This window comes from Pleurodeles waltl, chromosome 2_2, assembly GCF_031143425.1.
Source record: "Pleurodeles waltl isolate 20211129_DDA chromosome 2_2, aPleWal1.hap1.20221129, whole genome shotgun sequence".
Taxonomy (NCBI): domain Eukaryota; kingdom Metazoa; phylum Chordata; class Amphibia; order Caudata; family Salamandridae; genus Pleurodeles; species Pleurodeles waltl.
Genome location: NC_090439.1, coordinates 829,430,512 through 829,454,821, shown reverse-complemented (window position 1 = coordinate 829,454,821; position 24,310 = coordinate 829,430,512). Strand labels below are relative to the sequence as shown.

General features: G+C 46.2%; 1 protein-coding gene across 1 annotated transcript; it reads left to right on the top strand.

The window, feature by feature from the left end:
- Nucleotides 1-14,939: 14,939 nt before the first annotated feature.
- On the top strand, nucleotides 14,940-22,820 carry LOC138282653 (uncharacterized). Its single transcript, XM_069220453.1, has 2 exons — nucleotides 14,940-17,497; nucleotides 18,024-22,820. Exons 1-2 carry the CDS (start codon nucleotides 16,392-16,394, stop codon nucleotides 18,133-18,135), a joined length of 1,218 nt encoding a protein of 405 aa, XP_069076554.1. The 5' UTR covers nucleotides 14,940-16,391; the 3' UTR covers nucleotides 18,136-22,820.
- Nucleotides 22,821-24,310: the final 1,490 nt, after the last annotated feature.

Sequence of the window (24,310 nt, the reverse complement as noted above, 5' to 3'; positions counted from 1 at the left end):
AGGTGTTTTTTGCAAAGTGCCTACCTGTAGATTTTGGCCTGTAGCTCAGCCGCCACCTAGGGAAACCTACCAAACCTGTGCATTTCTGAAAACTAGAGACCTAGGGGAATCCAAGATGGGGTGACTTGTGTGGCTCGGACCAGGTTCTGTTACCCAGAATCCTTTGCAATCCTCAAAATTTGGCTAAAAAAACACATGTTCCTCACATTTCTGTGGCAGAAAGTTCTGGAATCTGAGAGGAGCCACGAATTTCCTTCCACCCAGCGTTCCCCCACGTCTCCCGATAAAAATGATACCTCACTTGTGTGGGTAGGCCTAGCGCCCGCGACAGGAAACGCCCCAAAGCGCAACGTGGACACAGCCAAATTGGTGAAGGAAAACAGAGGTGTTTTTTGCAAAGTGCCTACCTGTAGATTTTGGCCTGTAGCTCAGCCGCCACCTAGGGAAACCTACCAAACCTGTGCATTTCTGAAAACTAGAGACCTAGGGGAATCCAAGATGGGGTGACTTGTGTGGCTCGGACCAGGTTCTGTTACCCAGAATCCTTTGCAAACCTCAAAATTTGGCTAAAGAAACACATGTTCCTCACATTTCTGTGGCAGAAAGTTCTGGAATCTGAGAGGAGCCACGAATTTCCTTCCACCCAGCGTTCCCCCACGTCTCCCGATAAAAATGATACCTCACTTGTGTGGGTAGGCCTAGCGCCCGCGACAGGAAACGCCCCAAAGCGCAACGTGGACACAGCCAAATTGGTGAAGGAAAACAGAGGTGTTTTTTGCAAAGTGCCTACCTGTAGATTTTGGCCTGTAGCTCAGCCGCCACCTAGGGAAACCTACCAAACCTGTGCATTTCTGAAAACTAGAGACCTAGGGGAATCCAAGATGGGGTGACTTGTGTGGCTCGGACCAGGTTCTGTTACCCAGAATCCTTTGCAAACCTCAAAATGTGGTTAAAAAAACACATGTTCCTCACATTTCTGTGGCAGAAAGTTCTGGAATCTGAGAGGAGCCACGAATTTCCTTCCACCCAGCGTTCCCCCACGTCTCCCGATAAAAATTATACCACACTTGTGTGGGTAGGCCTAGCGCCCGCGACAGGAAACGCCCCAAAGCGCAACGTGGACACAGCCAAATTGGTGAAGGAAAACAGAGGTGTTTTTTGCAAAGTGCCTACCTGTAGATTTTGGCCTGTAGCTCAGCCGCCACCTAGGGAAACCTACCAAACCTGTGCATTTCTGAAAACTAGAGACCTAGGGGAATCCAAGATGTGGTGACTTGTGTGGCTCGGACCAGGTTCTGTTACCCAGAATACTTTGCAAACCTCAAAATGTGGCTAAAAAAACACATGTTCCTCACATTTCTGTGGCAGAAAGTTCTGGAATCTGAGAGGAGCCACGAATTTCCTTCCACCCAGCGTTCCCCCACGTCTCCCGATAAAAATGATACCTCACTTGTGTGGGTAGGCCTAGCGCCCGCGACAGGAAACGCCCCATAGCGCAACGTGGACACAGCCAAATTGGTGAAGGAAAACAGAGGTGTTTTTTGCAAAATGCCTACCTGTAGATTTTGGCCTGTAGCTCAGCGGCCACCTAGGGAAACCTACCAAACCTGTGCATTTCTGAAAACTAGAGACCTAGGGGAATCCAAGATGGGGTGACTTGTGTGGCTCGGACCAGGTTCTGTTACCCAGAATCCTTTGCAAACCTCAAAATTTGGCTAAAAAAACACATGTTCCTCACATTTCTGTGGCAGAAAGTTCTGGAATCTGAGAGGAGCCACGAATTTCCTTCCACCCAGCGTTCCCCCACGTCTCCCGATAAAAATGATACCTCACTTGTGTGGGTAGGCCTAGCGCCCGCGACAGGAAACGCCCCAAAGCGCAACGTGGACACAGCCAACTTGGTGAAGGAAAACAGAGGTGTTTTTTGCAAAGTGCCTACCTGTAGATTTTGGCCTGTAGCTCAGCCGCCACCTAGGGAAACCTACCAAACCTGTGCATTTCTGAAAACTAGAGACCTAGGGGAATCCAAGATGGGGTGACTTGTGTGGCTCGGACCAGGTTCTGTTACCCAGAATCCTTTGCAATCCTCAAAATTTGGCTAAAAAAACACATGTTCCTCACATTTCTGTGGCAGAAAGTTCTGGAATCTGAGAGGAGCCACGAATTTCCTTCCACCCAGCGTTCCCCCACGTCTCCCGATAAAAATGATACCTCACTTGTGTGGGTAGGCCTAGCGCCCGCGACAGGAAACGCCCCAAAGCGCAACGTGGACACAGCCAAATTGGTGAAGGAAAACAGAGGTGTTTTTTGCAAAGTGCCTACCTGTAGATTTTGGCCTGTAGCTCAGCCGCCACCTAGGGAAACCTACCAAACCTGTGCATTTCTGAAAACTAGAGACCTAGGGGAATCCAAGATGGGGTGACTTGTGTGGCTCGGACCAGGTTCTGTTACCCAGAATCCTTTGCAAACCATAAAATGTGGCTAAAAAAACACATGTTCCTCACATTTCTGTGGCAGAAAGTTCTGGAATCTGAGAGGAGCCACGAATTTCCTTCCACCTAGCGTTCCCCCACGTCTCCCGATAAAAATTATACCTCACTTGTGTGGGTAGGCCTAGCGCCCGCGACAGGAAACGCCCCAAAGCGCAACGTGGACACAGCCAAATTGGTGAAGGAAAACAGAGTTTTTTTTTGCAAAGTGCCTACCTGTAGATTTTGGCCTGTAGCTCAGCCGCCACCTAGGGAAACCTACCAAACCTGTGCATTTCTGAAAACTAGAGACCTAGGGGAATCCAAGATGGGGTGACTTGTGTGGCTCGGACCAGGTTCTGTTACCCAGAACATTTGCAAACCTCAAAATTTGGCTAAAAAAACACATGTTCCTCACATTTCTGTGGCAGAAAGTTCTGGAATCTGAGAGGAGCCACGAATTTCCTTCCACCCAGCGTTCCCCCACGTCTCCCGATAAAAATGATACCTCACTTGTGTGGGTAGGCCTAGCGCCCGCGACAGGAAACGCCCCAAAGCGCAACGTGGACACAGCCAAATTGGTGAAGGAAAACAGAGTTTTTTTTTGCAAAGTGCCTACCTGTAGATTTTGGCCTGTAGCTCAGCCGCCACCTAGGGAAACCTACCAAACCTGTGCATTTCTGAAAACTAGAGACCTAGGGGAATCCAAGATGGGGTGACTTGTGTGGCTCGGACCAGGTTCTGTTACCCAGAATCCTTTGCAAACCTCAAAATTTGGCTAAAAAAACACATGTTCCTCACATTTCTGTGGCAGAAAGTTCTGGAATCTGAGAGGAGCCACGAATTTCCTTCCACCCAGCGTTCCCCCACGTCTCCCGATAAAAATGATACCTCACTTGAGTGGGTAGGCCTAGCGCCCGCGACAGGAAACGCCCCATAGCGCAACGTGGACACAGCCAAATTGGTGAAGGAAAACCGAGGTGTTTTTTGCAAAGTGCCTACCTGTAGATTTTGGCCTGTAGCTCAGCCGCCACCTAGGGAAACCTACCAAACCTGTGCATTTCTGAAAACTAGAGACCTAGGGGAATCCAAGATGGGGTGACTTGTGTGGCTCGGACCAGGTTCTGTTACCCAGACTCCTTTGCAAACCTCAAAATTTGGCTAAAAAAACACATGTTCCTCACATTTCTGTGGCAGAAAGTTCTGGAATCTGAGAGGAGCCACGAATTTCCTTCCACCCAGCGTTCCCCCACGTCTCCCGATAAAAATGATACCTCACTTGTGTGGGTAGGCCTAGCGCCCGCGACAGGAAACGCCCCAAAGCGCAACGTGGACACAGCCAACTTGGTGAAGGAAAACAGAGGTGTTTTTTGCAAAGTGCCTACCTGTAGATTTTGGCCTGTAGCTCAGCCGCCACCTAGGGAAACCTACCAAACCTGTGCATTTCTGAAAACTAGAGACCTAGGGGAATCCAAGATGGGGTGACTTGTGTGGCTCGGACCAGGTTCTGTTACCCAGAATCCTTTGCAAACCTCAAAATTTGGCTAAAAAAACACATGTTCCTCACATTTCTGTGGCAGAAAGTTCTGGAATCTGAGAGGAGCCACGAATTTCCTTCCACCCAGCGTTCCCCCACGTCTCCCGATAAAAATGATACCTCACTTGTGTGGGTAGGCCTAGCGCCCGCGACAGGAAACGCCCCAAAGCGCAGCGTGGACACAGCCAAATTGGTGAAGGAAAACAGAGGTGTTTTTTGCAAAGTGCCTACCTGTAGATTTTGGCCTGTAGCTCAGCCGCCACCTAGGGAAACCTACCAAACCTGTGCATTTCTGAAAACTAGAGACCTAGGGGAATCCAAGATGGGGTGACTTGTGTGGCTCGGACCAGGTTCTGTTACCCAGAATCCTTTGCAAACCTCAAAATGTGGCTAAAAAACCACATGTTCCTCACATTTCTGTGGCAGAAAGTTCTGCAATCTGAGAGGAGCCACGAATTTCCTTCCACCCAGCGTTCCCCCACGTCTCCCGATAAAAATTATACCTCACTTGTGTGGGTAGGCCTAGCGCCCGCGACAGGAAACGCCCCAAAGCGCAACGTGGACACAGCCAAATTGGTGAAGGAAAACAGAGGTGTTTTTTGCAAAGTGCCTACCTGTAGATTTTGGCCTGTAGCTCAGCCGCCACCTAGGGAAACCTACCAAACCTGTGCATTTCTGAAAACTAGAGACCTAGGGGAATCCAAGATGGGGTGACTTGTGTGGCTCGGACCAGGTTCTGTTACCCAGAACATTTGCAAACCTCAAAATGTGGCTAAAAAAACACATGTTCCTCACATTTCTGTGGCAGAAAGTTCTGGAATCTGAGAGGAGCCACGAATTTCCTTCCACCCAGCGTTCCCCCACGTCTCCCGATAAAAATGATACCTCACTTGTGTGGGTAGGCCTAGCGCCCGCGACAGGAAACGCCCCAAAGCGCAACGTGGACACAGCCAACTTGGTGAAGGAAAACAGAGGTGTTTTTTGCAAAGTGCCTACCTGTAGATTTTGGCCTGTAGCTCAGCCGCCACCTAGGGAAACCTACCAAACCTGTGCATTTCTGAAAACTAGAGACCTAGGGGAATCCAAGATGGGGTGACTTGTGTGGCTCGGACCAGGTTCTGTTACCCAGAATCCTTTGCAAACCTCAAAATTTGGCTAAAAAAACACATGTTCCTCACATTTCTGTGGCAGAAAGTTCTGGAATCTGAGAGGAGCCACGAATTTCCTTCCACCCAGCGTTCCCCCACGTCTCCCGATAAAAATGATACCTCACTTGTGTGGGTAGGCCTAGCGCCCGCGACAGGAAACGCCCCAAAGCGCAACGTGGACACAGCCAAATTGGTGAAGGAAAACAGAGGTGTTTTTTGCAAAGTGCCTACCTGTAGATTTTGGCCTGTAGCTCAGCCGCCACCTAGGGAAACCTACCAAACCTGTGCATTTCTGAAAACTAGAGACCTAGGGGAATCCAAGATGGGGTGACTTGTGTGGCTCGGACCAGGTTCTGTTACCCAGAACATTTGCAAACCTCAAAATGTGGCTAAAAAAACACATGTTCCTCACATTTCTGTGGCAGAAAGTTCTGGAATCTGAGAGGAGCCACGAATTTCCTTCCACCCAGCGTTCCCCCACGTCTCCCGATAAAAATTATACCTCACTTGTGTGGGTAGGCCTAGCGCCCGCGACAGGAAACGCCCCAAAGCGCAACGTGGACACAGCCAAATTGGTGAAGGAAAACAGAGGTGTTTTTTGCAAAGTGCCTACCTGTAGATTTTGGCCTGTAGCTCAGCCGCCACCTAGGGAAACCTACCAAACCTGTGCATTTCTGAAAACTAGAGACCTAGGGGAATCCAAGATGGGGTGACTTGTGTGGCTCGGACCAGGTTCTGTTACCCAGAACATTTGCAAACCTCAAAATGTGGCTAAAAAAACACATGTTCCTCACATTTCTGTGGCAGAAAGTTCTGGAATCTGAGAGGAGCCACGAATTTCCTTCCACCCAGCGTTCCCCCACGTCTCCCGATAAAAATGATACCTCACTTGTGTGGGTAGGCCTAGCGCCCGCGACAGGAAACGCCCCAAAGCGCAACGTGGACACAGCCAACTTGGTGAAGGAAAACAGAGGTGTTTTTTGCAAAGTGCCTACCTGTAGATTTTGGCCTGTAGCTCAGCCGCCACCTAGGGAAACCTACCAAACCTGTGCATTTCTGAAAACTAGAGACCTAGGGGAATCCAAGATGGGGTGACTTGTGTGGCTCGGACCAGGTTCTGTTACCCAGAATCCTTTGCAATCCTCAAAATTTGGCTAAAAAAACACATGTTCCTCACATTTCTGTGGCAGAAAGTTCTGGAATCTGAGAGGAGCCACGAATTTCCTTCCACCCAGCGTTCCCCCACGTCTCCCGATAAAAATGATACCTCACTTGTGTGGGTAGGCCTAGCGCCCGCGACAGGAAACGCCCCAAAGCGCAACGTGGACACAGCCAAATTGGTGAAGGAAAACAGAGGTGTTTTTTGCAAAGTGCCTACCTGTAGATTTTGGCCTGTAGCTCAGCCGCCACCTAGGGAAACCTACCAAACCTGTGCATTTCTGAAAACTAGAGACCTAGGGGAATCCAAGATGGGGTGACTTGTGTGGCTCGGACCAGGTTCTGTTACCCAGAATCCTTTGCAAACCATAAAATGTAGCTAAAAAACCACATGTTCCTCACATTTCTGTGGCAGAAAGTTCTGGAATCTGAGAGGAGCCACGAATTTCCTTCCACCCAGCGTTCCCCCACGTCTCCCGATAAAAATTATACCTCACTTGTGTGGGTAGGCCTAGCGCCCGCGACAGGAAACGCCCCAAAGCGCAACGTGGACACAGCCAAATTGGTGAAGGAAAACAGAGGTGTTTTTTGCAAAGTGCCTACCTGTAGATTTTGGCCTGTAGCTCAGCCGCCACCTAGGGAAACCTACCAAACCTGTGCATTTCTGAAAAACTAGAGACCTAGGGGAATCCAAGATGGGGTGACTTGTGTGGCTCGGACCAGGTTCTGTTACCCAGAACATTTGCAAACCTCAAAATGTGGCTAAAAAAACACATGTTCCTCACATTTCTGTGGCAGAAAGTTCTGGAATCTGAGAGGAGCCACGAATTTCCTTCCACCCAGCGTTCCCCCACGTCTCCCGATAAAAATGATACCTCACTTGTGTGGGTAGGCCTAGCGCCCGCAACAGGAAACGCCCCAAAGCGCAACGTGGACACAGCCAACTTGGTGAAGGAAAACAGAGGTGTTTTTTGCAAAGTGCCTACCTGTAGATTTTGGCCTGTAGCTCAGCCGCCACCTAGGGAAACCTACCAAACCTGTGCATTTCTGAAAACTAGAGACCTAGGGGAATCCAAGATGGGGTGACTTGTGTGGCTCGGACCAGGTTCTGTTACCCAGAACATTTGCAAACCTCAAAATGTGGCTAAAAAAACACATGTTCCTCACATTTCTGTGGCAGAAAGTTCTGGAATCTGAGAGGAGCCACGAATTTCCTTCCACCTAGCGTTCCCCCACGTCTCCCGATAAAAATGATACCTCACTTGTGTGGGTAAGCCTAGCGCCCGCGACAGGAAACGCCCCAAAGCGCAACGTGGACACAGCCAAATTGGTGAAGGAAAACAGAGTTTTTTTTTGCAAAGTGCCTACCTGTAGATTTTGGCCTGTAGCTCAGCCGCCACCTAGGGAAACCTACCAAACCTGTGCATTTCTGAAAACTAGAGACCTAGGGGAATCCAAGATGGGGTGACTTGTGTGGCTCGGACCAGGTTCTGTTACCCAGAATCCTTTGCAAACCTCAAAATTTGGCTAAAAAAACACATGTTCCTCACATTTCTGTGGCAGAAAGTTCTGGAATCTGAGAGGAGCCACGAATTTCCTTCCACCCAGCGTTCCCCCACGTCTCCCGATAAAAATGATACCTCACTTGTGTGGGTAGGCCTAGCGCCCGCAACAGGAAACGCCCCAAAGCGCAACGTGGACACAGCCAAATTGGTGAAGGAAAACAGAGGTGTTTTTTGCAAAGTGCCTACCTGTAGATTTTGGCCTGTAGCTCAGCAGCCACCTAGGGAAACCTACCAAACCTGTGCATTTCTGAAAACTAGAGACCTAGGGGAATCCAAGATGGGGTGACTTGTGTGGCTCGGACCAGGTTCTGTTACCCAGAATCCTTTGCAAACCTCAAATTTTGGCTAAAAAAACACATGTTCCTCAAATTTCTGTGGCAGAAAGTTCTGGAATCTGAGAGGAGCCACGAATTTCCTTCCACCCAGCGTTCCCCCACGTCTCCCGATAAAAATGATACCTCACTTGAGTGGGTAGGCCTAGCGCCCGCGACAGGAAACGCCCCATAGCGCAACGTGGACACAGCCAAATTGGTGAAGGAAAACCGAGGTGTTTTTTGCAAAGTGCCTACCTGTAGATTTTGGCCTGTAGCTCAGCGGCCACCTAGGGAAACCTACCAAACCTGTGCATTTCTGAAAACTAGAGACCTAGGGGAATCCAAGATGGGGTGACTTGTGTGGCTCGGACCAGGTTCTGTTACCCAGAATCCTTTGCAAACCTCAAAATTTGGCTAAAAAAACACATGTTCCTCACATTTCTGTGGCAGAAAGTTCTGGAATCTGAGAGGAGCCACGAATTTCCTTCCACCCAGCGTTCCCCCACGTCTCCCGATAAAAATGATACCTCACTTGTGTGGGTAGGCCTAGCGCCCGCGACAGGAAACGCCCCAAAGCGCAACGTGGACACAGCCAAATTGGTGAAGGAAAACAGAGGTGTTTTTTGCAAAGTGCCTACCTGTAGATTTTGGCCTGTAGCTCAGCCGCCACCTAGGGAAACCTACCAAACCTGTGCATTTCTGAAAACTAGAGACCTAGGGGAATCCAAGATGGGGTGACTTGTGTGGCTCGGACCAGGTTCTGTTACCCAGAATCCTTTGCAAACCTCAAAATGTGGCTAAAAAACCACATGTTCCTCACATTTCTGTGGCAGAAAGTTCTGGAATCTGAGAGGAGCCACGAATTTCCTTCCACCCAGCGTTCCCCCACGTCTCCCGATAAAAATTATACCTCACTTGTGTGGGTAGGCCTAGCGCCCGCGACAGGAAACGCCCCAAAGCGCAACGTGGACACAGCCAAATTGGTGAAGGAAAACAGAGGTGTTTTTTGCAAAGTGCCTACCTGTAGATTTTGGCCTGTAGCTCAGCCGCCACCTAGGGAAACCTACCAAACCTGTGCATTTCTGAAAACTAGAGACCTAGGGGAATCCAAGATGGGGTGACTTGTGTGGCTCGGACCAGGTTCTGTTACCCAGAACATTTGCAAACCTCAAAATGTGGCTAAAAAAACACATGTTCCTCACATTTCTGTGGCAGAAAGTTCTGGAATCTGAGAGGAGCCACGAATTTCCTTCCACCCAGCGTTCCCCCACGTCTCCCGATAAAAATGATACCTCACTTGTGTGGGTAGGCCTAGCGCCCGCAACAGGAAACGCCCCAAAGCGCAACATGGACACAGCCAAATTGGTGAAGGAAAACAGAGGTGTTTTTTGCAAAGTGCCTACCTGTAGATTTTGGCCTGTAGCTCAGCAGCCACCTAGGGAAACCTACCAAACCTGTGCATTTCTGAAAACTAGAGACCTAGGGGAATCCAAGATGGGGTGACTTGTGTGGCTCGGACCAGGTTCTGTTACCCAGAATCCTTTGCAAACCTCAAAATTTGGCTAAAAAAACACATGTTCCTCACATTTCTGTGGCAGAAAGTTCTGGAATCTGAGAGGAGCCACGAATTTCTTTCCACCCAGCGTTCCCCCACGTCTCCCGATAAAAATGATACCTCACTTGTGTGGGTAGGCCTAGCGCCCGCGACAGGAAACGCCCCAAAGCGCAACGTGGACACAGCCAAATTGGTGAAGGAAAACAGAGGTGTTTTTTGCAAAGTGCCTACCTGTAGATTTTGGCCTGTAGCTCAGCCGACACCTAGGGAAACCTACCAAACCTGTGCATTTCTGAAAACTAGAGACCTAGGGGAATCCAAGATGGGGTGACTTGTGTGGCTCGGACTAGGTTCTGTTACCCAGAATCCTTTGCAAACCTCAAAATGTGGCTAAAAAAACACATGTTCCTCACATTTCTGTGGCAGAAAGTTCTGGAATCTGAGAGGAGCCACGAATTTCCTTCCACCCAGCGTTCCCCCACGTCTCCCGATAAAAATGATACCTCACTTGTGTGGGTAGGCCTAGCGCCCGCGACAGGAAACGCCCCAAAGCGCAACGTGGACACAGCCAAATTGGTGAAGGAAAACAGAGGTGTTTTTTGCAAAGTGCCTACCTGTAGATGTTGGCCTGTAGCTCAGCCGCCACCTAGGGAAACCTACCAAACCTGTGCATTTCTGAAAACTAGAGACCTAGGGGAATCCAAGATGGGGTGACTTGTGTGGCTCGGACCAGGTTCTGTTACCCAGAATCCTTTGCAAACCTCAAAATTTGGCTAAAAAAACACATGTTCCTCACATTTCTGTGGCAGAAAGTTCTGGAATCTGAGAGCAGCCACGAATTTCCTTCCACCCAGCGTTCCCCCACGTCTCCCGATAAAAATGATACCTCACTTGTGTGGGTAGGCCTAGCGCCCGCGACAGGAAACGCCCCAAAGCGCAACGTGGACACATCACATTTTTTCATTGAAAACAGTGCCTACCTGTAGATTTTGGCCTCTAGCTCAGCCGGCACCTAGGGTAACCTACCAAACCTGTGCATTTCTGAAAACTAGAGACCTAGGGGAATCCAAGATGGGGTGACTTGTGTGGCTCGGACCAGGTTATGTTACCCAGAATCCTTTGCAAACCTCAAATTCTGTCTAAAAAAACACATTCTCCACACATTTCGGTGACAGAAAGTTCTGGAATCTGAGTGGAGCCACAAATTTCCTTCCACCCAGCGTTCCCCCAAGTCTCCCGATAAAAATGATACCTCACTTGTGTGGGTGGGCCAGGTGCCTGCAACAGAATAAGGCCCAAAACTTGTAGAGATAGAGGGGATAGCACAGCAAGTTTATAAGGACATATTCTTTTATACATCTTTAGACTGACTCTGCTTTGGGGACCCACATAAGTGAGGTGTCATTTTACTTGGGAGGCTGAGGGGAACACTGGGGAGTAGGAATTTTGTGCTGGAGTGGTGATCCTACGAAGAAAAGTCAGGAAAATATGCTTTTTTTAAGCACATTGAGGTTTACAGAGGAGTCTGGGTAAGAAAATGTTGGGGGATCCACGCAAGCCACACCTCCCTGGACTCCTTGGGGTGTCTAGTTTTATAAAATGTCTGGGTTTGGTAGGTTTCCCTAGATGAAGGCCGCACACAGGACCAAAAACATAGGTGCCCTCTCCCCCCCAAACACAGGTAGTTTTGTAATATATCGTTTTGATGTGCCCACATACGTCCGTGATGTGCCAAACACTAACATTTTGAAAAGAAACACAGTTAGGTTATGTGAAAAAGACCCCTCACCCACCAACCAAGTTGGTGGCATGCTTCATCATCGGGGTCCCACCTGAGGCACCTAGCGTGTCACAGGTGTGCTGCGACGCCTGATTACAGCGGAGCAGGTTTTGTCATTTTACCACACATACTGGTTGGATTTGGCACAAGGGTGAGTGATGGTTCAGTGGATCAAATTTTACTAACAAGAGCTTTCACAAAAATGAAATGCACTGTTAGTAACTGAAAGGCAAAAAACTGAACCAATGACTCACAGCTCGTGAGCTGTAAAGCCGCGACAAGGCACCAACCGCTTTACAGTCCATTCACACAACTTTCATACATGACACACACAAGGCCATTCACACCGCCAGCCACGGGCCCAGCACATTACAACACTCACATCGACAGACAGCGCCACTCAAGGGCCCATCACTTACATACGCCCACGTGCCTGATACAACAATCACACCAGCTGATGGGAGTGTGTGGACTGGTGTTTGGCTGGCAGTGTGTTGCAGTAGCCAACAGCAAGTCAATATGTACACTCTCAGCCAAGCCCCACTCCACCCACAATGGCATCATTTTTTTTTTTTTTTTTTTTAACAGAGGAACCCCTAACTAAGTAGAAAGAATTACAAAACTACAAACACAAAAGCTCTAACTAAGAACATGACAGAAATGCTAACCATGAAACTAAACACATGAAAATACAAAACAGACATGAGTTTACACTCATGGTTGTTCCCAGAAATTCTTCTGGGTGTGGTAATTCTTAAAACAAGCACTGACACACAGCCCAGGCTTTGAAGGACAATCCGGGCAGTACATTCGAGACTCCCTCCGGATACCTCTTCGAAAACACACTCTACATTTCTTAGCTGGAAAGTCTTTTTTGGGTGTGGGAGGAATGTGCTCAGCAAAGTGGCGATCTTTCAATCTAGCCACATCCTCCACCACTGCTTCTCTAGGAACTCTGGCCTGTTCCACCACAATAAGGCTCTCTATCACTGACTCCTGAAATTTCACAAATGTCATCTTTGACTCTGGAGACCTATCCCTAAACACAATAAAAGCATTGAAGGTTGCTAAGTGGAAGAGGTGAAGTGCTAACTTCTTATACCAAACGTAAGACTTACGAATAGCAGTATAAGGTTCCAACCTCTGGTCAACTCTATCTACACCTCCCATGTGCTTATTATAATCTAAAATGCACACAGGTTTGCGCACTTCAGCAACCTGGCCCCAAACAGTCACAGGGGAAGTACTCTCATCATGGATGGTACTTAGCATGTAGACATCCCTCTTATCTGAAAATTTCAAAGCTAGAAGCTCCTCGTTCCGCAAGGCACAGCACTGTCCTCTCTCAAGTTTTTTACAGACAAGCTCCCTTGGATAGCCTTTCCGGTTAGAACGGATTGTGCCACAAGCAACTGTGTCCACTCTAAACAATTCCTTGAACAATTGCACACCAGTGTCGAAGTTATCTACATACAAATGGTGACCTTTGTTGAACAGTCGTCTACCAAGATCCCACACAATTTTCTCAGTAACTCCAAAAGTGGGAGGACAACCAGGGGGGTCAATATTGGAATCCCTACCAGTGTACACACGGAAACTATACACATATCCTGTCCTACTTTCAGACAGCATATACAATTTAATTCCATATCGTGCCCTTTTGCTAGGAATGTACTGCCTAAAAACCAAACGACCCTTGAAGAGGACCAAAGACTCGTCCACACTTAACTCTTTGCCTGGAACATAGACCTCCGAAAACCGATCTACAAAATGATCAAGGACAGGCCTAATCTTAAAAAGACGGTCAGAATCTGGGTGATCTTGTGGCAAGGCTAATGCATTGTCAACAAAATGCAGCATCCTAAGAAGAAGCAAATACCGATTACGACTCATGGTCGCTGGAAATATAGCTGTTGCCATCAAGGGACTAGTAGACCAATAAGAAGCCAGTGACGGCTTCCTTATCAACCCCATCAAAAAAGTCAAACCCAAAAACTTTTTTAACTCCTCCAAATTAGTGGGAATCCACTGGGCAGCTCTAGAGTGTGGCCTAAGTCTAGCAGCGTTGTCCCTCAAATGCTGCTCCGCATACAAATTAGTCTGCTCAACAATTTCTTCCAAAAACACATCATCCATGAATAACTCAAAGAAATTGATAGGCATAAAGTTCTCTGTATTGGCGTTACACCCCGGGAGACCAGTAAAGGCAGGCAACTCTGGCTGCTGCATGTTTGGGGCAACCCAGACATCAGGTCTTATAACGGGAAACCTTTCAGCCCCAGGTTGCTGCACTATTGGCACATCAATGTCCTCCTCTACAACAGGCCCTTCATCTGCACTGAGTGTGGCTTCATCATCAGAAGATTCCCCTCCAAGAGAAACATCACTGCCAGAATCTCTGACTTCCTCCTCTGCCTCAGATGCAGAGTCTGTCTCATAGTCATGATCAGACTGTGACTCAAAAAGCATACCAACCACCTGCTGAGCAGTCATCCTGCGGCTAGCCATGATATCTCCTGCTAAAATTAACTGGACAAATTCACCACCAACAACCAGCACTGTGTAAGACAAGTGACAAAGTGTAGCTTTGTTAGTAAGAGTTATAAACTCAAAAACTATACCGCTCACTTGCCTGAAACAGCTTGATTCACCAGCAACTACACAGCAATCACCAATGATATCCCACTAAAAATAAAGAAAGAAAGGCAAATTAGAAATAAGACAAAACAAATATCATTGTGCACAAACCTAAGGACAATTTCACACACAATCCTGCATTTAGTACACCCCCTACAAACATGTCATTCATGCATGGCAACAATACTCCTTTGGAGTAAATTGTTTTTACTTACCTAAAACATGCAACTGTGCAAACTGCAGGTCAACCACCGCCAAAACCGCAAGGAGCCACAGCAAATAAAGCAAAAGCTTTGAACTAGAACAAAAAGGAGGAAAACATTTTTTATCACAAATGCAAAGACTTCTTCAGTTGACAAACACCCCACCATCAAACATTTAGAAATTGGTGCCTAAGTGGATTCTGCCATGGGGCAGATGGGCCTACTAATAAAATAGACCTGTCTACCCCAACCTGGTTTGAGGCTATGACCCCACTTTTTAACCATGTTTTAATAGGGGCCATGATCCCTGCCTCTTAGAGAGGATTAATAATTGCAACCATTTTTAAAGGTGAAAACAAACTTGACCCTGAGAATTATAGGTTAATTGCCCTTGTTGACAGCGACAGTACCTCTGTGAATGGGCGCCCTCTAACAACATGAACCCTCAATACCAAAAAAGGCTTCAAAAAAAAAATTGGAACTACCATGAATCTGATGGCTCTGGCATTAATCTTTGACTCCTCAATAGCAAAGAAGCTGCTGCTCTAACTGTGTTATATTGACTACTGTCCTGCTATTTGATGGAGTTTTGTTTTGACCAATGACTTTGTGTTTCACCACTGCGCATATTAGTTGCTCAATGTTCACCAGTAGCACATGGTATGTTTTGTTCAGTTTAGCCGCCTATTGGCTTTGACATGGCATTAGCCATTACTTTCTGTATTCAGTTTAGCCGCCTATGGGCTTTGACATTGCATTAGTCATTACATTCTGTATTGTGCCTATTGGCTTTGACATGGCATTAGCCATTGCTTGCTGTATCCAGTCTAGCCGCCTATTGGCTTTGACATGATATTCAGCTCCGCTGCCTATTGGCTTTGACATGATATTATACATTGCATTTTGTATTCAGCTCAGCTGCCTATGGGCTTTGACATGATATTATACATTGCATTTTATATTCAGCTCAGCTGCCTATTGGCTTTGACATGATATCATATATTACATCCAGCTCCGCTGCCTATTGACTTTGACATGATATCATATATTACATTTTGTATTCAGCTCCGCTGCCTATTGACTTTGACATGATATTATATATTGCATTTTGTATTCAGCTTAGATGCCTATTGGCTTTGACATGACACTAGACATTGCATTTGATATTTAGGTTAGCTGCCTATTGCCTTTAACATGACATTGCATTTGATATTTAGGTTAGCTGCCCATTGCCTTTAACGTGGAGTTCTGTATTTTTCCAAGCTGTGTTTTTGCACCAGAGAACCAAGATGTTTTGCTCTCACAGTAGACTAGACCTGATAAGAGAGAGTACATGGGCGTCGTTTCTCTTCCCTTGAGCTTGGGAACAGGAGTAGTCTTGGAGACCTGGCCAGTCTCCAAAAGGCTTGCTCAGTTTCCCAGGTCTGAGAGGAGGGGGCACACCTTTGTAACGAATGTAACAGGCTGCAGAGAGTCAGATTCGAATCTGCCGGACCTCGTGCTGGAGCTTGGCGCCAGTTGCCAGCATCCCGTGTGGGTAGATGACACTCTTTCTCGCGGCTGACAGGGGTCTCAGCTTGCAGACCTTAGAAAGATGTAGCTGTAAATAGTTCCTACACGGTGAAGTATTTGTTTTGCTTTGCATTCAATATCTTATAAATATAACCTGCTGTGTATATTGCAAACTGATATATTTTGTTTGATTAACGCGGACTTGAAAGCTACTAATTCGTCATTCATTCATAAACATTGTGGTTGGGGAAGAATAAAATAACAATAAAAGTCTTCTTTGACCTCAGAAGTGCATTTCTGTTGTGTTATGTTAGTGCTTAGAAACTAAAATAAGAGGAAAGCACTACAATTGGTACCTGGAGTCGTGGGGTCGGTCATTAAGAGGTGATTAAGAAGGGGTTTGACGAGTTAGTAGATTTCTAAGTGCACACTTTAAAAGTGTAATTGTTTTTTGTTGTTTGGAGAATTACAGAAATTGTTTTCTGTTTGGAGAATCACAGTAGCACGGCAGACCATGTCTGAGAATACATGTGTTGATGAACTGCCTGATGGTGCTAAGAAAAACTGTGAATTGTTTTCTGTTTGGGGAATTACAGAAGAAAATACATGTGTAGATAAAATGCCTGATGTTGTTTTGAGAAATAATTCCCGTTGTATATATGTAGAAAACGTGTGTTTTGGAAGTAATGATGACAGAAAGGTCTGGATACCTTTATCTGCTTACAGAGAAATGCAGGAGAAATGTAGGAAGTTGGAACATGAAAATAGGAATTTACGTGAGCAAATTAGCCCGACTGAAAGTTATAAAAAGGCTGTTTTTGAAGAATCTTTCTTGTCCCATTCCAGTAATGAGGGGGTTAAGACAGCTCCGAGCTGCACTGAGTTTCCGTGTGAGCCAGGGTTTTTGGCAGCCAAAGTGCATTCCTTAACTGATAACACGGACGACGAGTTACCGTTGCAAAATGCACAAGTAAAACGAAGGATTTTAGAGCAAGACACCCCGAGTTTCATTAGCTTGTTTGATTTTTGGAAAAAGAATAGCCCTCATTTGAGAGAAATCCTAACACTTTTGTACATGGTCACTGTGAAAAATTATATGCAGTTGCGCGCTTGTGATTTGGCAAATGAAATAATGCAGACTTTAGGTTTCTGCGCAGTGCAAGAAGGAAATACTTATGTACATTTAAATCAAGAACAGGGAAGGAAAATAGTGCCCCTAGCTAGAATCATACAATGGATCTGGTACTTGCAAGACAGGGCTAGAGTACCACAGATAAAAGAATTACCGATGAAACTGTGTGCACCATTTGAATTCGTGTCTACTGAAGATAAAAAGCATGTTTGTTTTACTAATGATTCATTGACTGAAATGTTGTTTTCTGGCACAGGAGAAGGAATGGAGTTGTATAATGTGTGTCAGATTTTAAAGCAAGAGCTACGTGAGATGTGTCATTTTTATGCTGATTTTTGGTTCTTTGATAATGTTTTAGCACCTAACTGGTTCAATTACCTTGCAGATGTTAATGAGAAAAATGCAGAGAGAGAAGTGTTCACCCAGAATTCTGCCTTAGTGGGGATGGCTATGTGGGTGCACCAGAAATGTGAAAAAGCCACTTACAGGTGGGCAGAGATGAGAGAGATGCCCATTCCCCTAGATTTGATAAAAACTGTGCAGCATGCACAAAAGCAATCTGTCATGCAAGCAGTCACAGAGCAGTTGGGGAGAGGAAAGTTGCCAGAACAGAAATGGCAAATTGATCAGGTTTTAGGGAGAGTGATTGCTGCAAATTACCAAGGAAAAATCGAAATTATGCTGATACCTAGAAAAGAATCTGATTCATTCATACAAATTGGAGACAGAATGGCCCAACTTGACAAAAATGCAGTGAATGGAGGTTTGGTAAAGAAGGAGTCTGCCCCAGCCCTTCTGACAGTGCAAGAAAAGGGGAGCTGTGGCGCAGCAGATAAAAACCTCAGTGCTGATGTGTGGGCTGAAGTCCCAAGTGACCCTCCAGAACCTGCAGAAAATATAACAAAGGGCCTCAAAAACGTCCTGCTGATTATAAAACAGGGAAAGAAAGAGAAAGGGTGCAGTTTAAATGAAAAATGTTATTTGCAAGAACAGTCATACTTGTTTCTTTTGCAGATCCTACCACGTTTCGCCACTGTCCCTGAGTGCGCTGCGTGGTCCCCCTTCCGGTGTGTGCGTGTGGGGTCGGGGAAGGGACCGAATCCCCAACCTGAACCTGGCTGAGTAAAGTGCCAGCACCATGGATCCATTTTGCGCAAACTGCGCCTTCAGTTCAAGTTCAACTTGTTTGCTGTGTTTTTTTTTTTTTCCCTCTCGTATGGAACTCTGACTTTTGCTTACCTTCCAGAAAACCTTTCAGGTGGACCGTGCACCTTTACATGAGCAGAACTCATGCCACATCAAATTGCTAACACTGTTGAATTAGAGACTCATTCAGAAAAAAAAAAAATTGCCCAGTCTTTTCTATGTAGATGTATCTGATGTGAAAGGTTATGAGATCAATGTGTTAATTCACTTCTATTGCTTTACAGGGATTGCTTTGATCATTGAAATTTGATTTGCTGATAATGTTTTTTTTGTTTGTTTGAAATATGAGATATGTGAAACAAAAATTCATTGGTCAAAGGGCGGAATGTCCTGCTATTTGATGGAGTTTTGTTTTGACCAATGACTTTGTGTTTCACCACTGCGCATATTAGTTGCTCAATGTTCACCAGTAGCACATGGTATGTTTTGTTCAGTTTAGCCGCCTATTGGCTTTGACATGGCATTAGCCATTACTTTCTGTATTCAGTTTAGCCGCCTATGGGCTTTGACATTGCATTAGTCATTACATTCTGTATTGTGCCTATTGGCTTTGACATGGCATTAGCCATTGCTTGCTGTATCCAGTCTAGCCGCCTATTGGCTTTGACATGATATTCAGCTCCGCTGCCTATTGGCTTTGACATGATATTATACATTGCATTTTGTATTCAGCTCAGCTGCCTATGGGCTTTGACATGATATTATACATTGCATTTTATATTCAGCTCAGCTGCCTATTGGCTTTGACATGATATCATATATTACATCCAGCTCCGCTGCCTATTGACTTTGACATGATATCATATATTACATTTTGTATTCAGCTCCGCTGCCTATTGACTTTGACATGATATTATATATTGCATTTTGTATTCAGCTTAGATGCCTATTGGCTTTGACATGACACTAGACATTGCATTTGATATTTAGGTTAGCTGCCTATTGCCTTTAACATGACATTGCATTTGATATTTAGGTTAGCTGCCCATTGCCTTTAACGTGGAGTTCTGTATTTTTCCAAGCTGTGTTTTTGCACCAGAGAACCAAGATGTTTTGCTCTCACAGTAGACTAGACCTGATAAGAGAGAGTACATGGGCGTCGTTTCTCTTCCCTTGAGCTTGGGAACAGGAGTAGTCTTGGAGACCTGGCCAGTCTCCAAAAGGCTTGCTCAGTTTCCCAGGTCTGAGAGGAGGGGGCACACCTTTGTAACGAATGTAACAGGCTGCAGAGAGTCAGATTCGAATCTGCCGGACCTCGTGCTGGAGCTTGGCGCCAGTTGCCAGCATCCCGTGTGGGTAGATGACACTCTTTCTCGCGGCTGACAGGGGTCTCAGCTTGCAGACCTTAGAAAGATGTAGCTGTAAATAGTTCCTACACGGTGAAGTATTTGTTTTGCTTTGCATTCAATATCTTATAAATATAACCTGCTGTGTATATTGCAAACTGATATATTTTGTTTGATTAACGCGGACTTGAAAGCTACTAATTCGTCATTCATTCATAAACATTGTGGTTGGGGAAGAATAAAATAACAATAAAAGTCTTCTTTGACCTCAGAAGTGCATTTCTGTTGTGTTATGTTAGTGCTTAGAAACTAAAATAAGAGGAAAGCACTACAACTACAAAGCAGCCTTTGATTGTGTTAATCGCAAAGGGCTATGGGACAAGTTAAACATCTGGAGATCCCACTTCTTCTGAGAGCGATTTAAAACTTATACACCAACAAATGGGTTATGATCAAGCTGGGCAGCAAAGCCAATCTATTTAGGGCCATTCTGACGGCAAGCTGCCTCAAGCAGGGGTGTGTCTTAGCACCTACACTATTCAATCTATTCTTGGCTGAGCCCTTTCCCGGGTCAATTCTCATCCTCCTAAATTAGGTTCAATACATTTGTCAAATCTTATATACGCTGACGATCTGGTGCTACTAAGCCGAACCGGTCTCGGCATGCAGCTCCTTCTAGGAGCCAATCAAGAATATTCTCTGGCTAATGCTAGAATATAAATAGTTAAAAAACCAAGATCATGATGTTAGCTAGACATGGCCAAAAAGGATAGCTAGCTGGCACCTCAAAAGGAACAATCTTGTGGCGACAAAGGTTTACAAATATCTTGACCTTCTATTTAACAATAAAGGCTCTTTTAAACCTCATTGTAGGAAGGTACCCTCTTTCTTGACATGGTTACCTCCTTTTCTGCCTGATGTCAGTGTGTTTGACTGTGTTCACTGGGATTCTGCTAACCAGGACCCCAGTGATTATGCTCCCTCTCCCAAAACTCATTTCATCCCACAATTGGCATACTGGTACCCCAATGTTAGCCCCTACTATATAGTACCCAGGGGATTGGATCCCTATGGGCTGCAGCAGTTATTCTGCCACCCGTAGGGAGCCCATACAAAGGGTTCTGCAGGCCTGCCATTGCAGTCTGCATGAACTGGGTGCATGCACCCATTTTCATTATAGGTCACTGCACCATGTCACTATAAGTCACCCCTATGGTAGGCCCTCTCATCCCAGAGGGCAGGGTGCAGGTACCTATGTGTGAGGGCACCCGAGTACTAGCAGAGGTGCCCCCACAAACTCCAGATCTATTTTACTGTGCAGGGACACCATTTTGTGTGTGAGCGGACATAGGTCACTGCCTATGTGCAGCTACATAATCGTAACTCCGAACCTAGGCATGTTTGGTATCAAACATGTTGGAATCATACCACAATATTTTAGCAAGTATTAGTTGTATGGATCCGTGCATTCTGGGGGCTCCTTAGAGGACCCCCAGTAATACTCCTACAGCCTTATGAGGTTTTCCAGGCAGCCCAAGCTGCTTCCACCTCACTGAAAGTTTTCTGCCTTACATGGTTTGGGAGGTGTAGCCTCCCCAAACCACTGGTATGCTTTGAAGGTCACATTTGGTGCCATCTGTGCATAAACAAGTCTACACCGGTTCAGGGACCTCCAGTCCCTGCTCTGGGGCGCAACTGGACAACGGAAAGGGGAGTGACTACTCCCCTGCTCATCTCCACCCAGGGGTGATACCCAGAGCTCCACCAGAGGGTCCCTGGGTTTTGCCATCTTGAATCCAAGGTTAGAAGGGAACTCTCGGAGCATCTGAGTGGCCAGGCCTGGCAGGTGACGTCAGAGCCCTCTCCTGATAGGTGGTTACCCAGCTTGGTGACCAATCCCCCTGTCAGGGCTATTTAGGGTCTTTCTTTTGGGTGGCTCCTCAGATTGGACTTGCAAGATTCCAGCAGAATTCCTCTGCATCCTTTACTTTACTTCTGACCAAAGAAACTGCATCTAGACTCTCAAGGACCAGACAATCTGCAACAAAGATGAAGACTTCGCCTGCAACATTGTTTTCATGGCTCCTTTCAGCTTCTGTCACATTTCTCTGGTTGTGCATCCTCTGAGGACAGCCTTTTGTCAGCCTGCACAGGAAAGAAGAAGGAATCTCCCTTCGAGTGAAGGAGTCACTCCCCTGCATCTGCAGGCACCAACAGCAATGACGACCGGCTGCGTGGATCCTGCAAAATGGGTGGTGGTCAGAAGTGGTCCAGATAGAACTCTCTACCACCTGTCCAACTTGGGTGGTGGTAAGACCTTGCCTTTCCAGGCAAGACAGTACCCCCATGCACCGCATCCTTTGCAGCTGCCAAGCCTTATTGGCACTTCTCCCAAGGGGACCTCAGGCATCCTGTAGCTCCAGCCCCCAGCACTCTGTCCTACGACGCACAGCTCCCTGAGCGGCTCTCCTGTGGTGTGGGACTCCTTTTCATAGTGCTGCATGCGCTCCTTTTGCAACTGCTGTGTCCCCATCCTGAGCATGCTGCCTGTTTTTTTGTGGGCTCTCTGTGATGCTGAGGGACTCCTCTGACTCCTCCTCCGAAGTTGAGTCCTCCTGGGCCTTGCTGGTCCCCGGCAGCACCACTTTCCGGCAACCTCAAGTTTTGCCTGCGCCAAGGCTTGTTAGTGGAATCCAGACACACAGACCAACTGCAATCTTCTTTCCAGTGTGGGACATCACCTGCATCCTCCAGGAACTCAACTCCGAATCCAGGGCTGCAGTGCTGACTTTTCTTCCTCACCATCGACCAACTCCTGCTATCCTCAGCTTGGTGGGTAGGGGCTCCTGGCCCACGGTACTCTGCTGTGTCTTCTGGACTTGGTCCCCTCTTTCCACAGGTCTTCCTTTTCAGGAATCCACTGTTGGTTTCTTGCAGTCATCTCTTGGTTTTGCAATTCTCTTCTTTTCTTCTAAGTAGGTGTTCTGGGGAAATTCTAGTTGTTTACTCCTGCTTTCCTGGTTGCTGGGGGGTGTTGTGGTACTTACCTTTGTGTTTTCCTGGTACCCCCAGCGACCCTCACACACTCCACTTACCTAGTTGGGGGTGACATTCTTGCATTGCATTTTTTTAGTAAATGGTTTGTGCTGCACCTGGGGCCACTATTCTCTAATGTGTTTTACACTGTTTGCACTGTTTTCTAGCTCTTCTTATGCCAACTATGTATATAACTTGTGTATTACTTACCTCCTAAGGGAGTATTGCCTCTATAGTATTTTTGGTGTTGTGTCACCATAATAAAGTACTTTTATTTCTGTAACACTGAGTGTATTCTTTCACGTATGTAAGTGCTGTGTGACTTCAGTGGTATTGCATGAGCTTTGCATGTCTCCTAGATAAGCCTTGGCTGCTCATCAAGAGCTACCTCTAGAGATCCTGGCTTGTAGACACTGCCTACACTACACTTATAGGGGATACTTGGACCTGGTATAAGGTGTAAGTACCTTAGGTACCCAGCACACACCAGGCCAGCTTCCTACACTCATAATGAGGAAATTAAAAGAAAGGGGGTCACTCTTTGCAGCTGATTTCTCTGCCATGTTCAAGAATTTGAAGGGGTACTATTTTACTCCTATTTTGGAAATTGCTTGAGCTCAAGTAGCACCAACTGTGGCATATGACTCTGAGACCCTGAGGGGAAAAATGCAACAACTCTGGACACAATAGTGACACATATATAGTGAAAAATATGTAATCTTTCAGCTCCCATGTTATAAATCATCAGCCCAGATTAGGCTAGAGTTTGGGCTAGCAAAAAAGTCCCACACGAGGTTTGCAGCATTCACTCTCTTCTGCCACATGCTTAAACTCGCAGTGGAACACACATTAAATTATTATATATGGGAGGACATCATGAAAAGGTCATGCTCATCAGCAATGGCCTACCTCAAGGAAACAATAACCTTGTTTGAGCTGGCCAACATGTGGCAAGCTGGGGCAAGCTCCACCAGAGGGAATGACATCTTTAAAAAAGCTGTTGACAAAATGATGAAAAACATCAGCTCATTAGATGACATGGCAGCCCTAGAAAATGGCTTGCATACCTGGGCCATGTTAAACAGCTATAAATCCCTAGGATCACAGGAATATAATGGGACGGCCTTGAACTGCAGGGCCATGAGCAGTTATCTCACCTATTTTCTAGGGATCCTGCCATCTTACATGCATACCAGCCCCTGGTTAAGTACAGAGAGGGCAAAGATCTGCCAGTTATGTGACTCGGCAACTGAAGACTTGATGCACACCTTCTGCCTTTGCAGTTCTACTTTAGGTATTCAACAGAAATGGTTGTCCATCTGGAATCAGTTAGAGGTACATTCTTACTTTAAGACAAGAACAAAACACCTGACCAGCAGGGCAAGACTTGAGCTACCCCTCTTGTGTGGTGTCAAGTCACTCATTGCATATTGAAGTAGTACCATCTACCATGCCTCACAGTCAATCAGCCTTTATCTAACCCATTGCTCATTCTCCTTACTTGTACTTTATGAACTACCATCTCATGGCTGTTTTGATTAAAGTTGTAATTTGTGTATTATAGTCAACAATCTAAAGTGATGGTTTTTGTAGTTACGATTTTTAATCAGTCTGATAATCTCGCCATTTTGCAAAGATATTATTTTTTGTTTTAGTGATCAAATTGCTGCCTTTTTCATCTACGTGTCACCTGTTTAACAGGAAAACTGTTGCTATTTTTATTTCCCTGCACTTTGCTAATGGCATCGGTCAATTAGTTTGCTGTCTTTGATT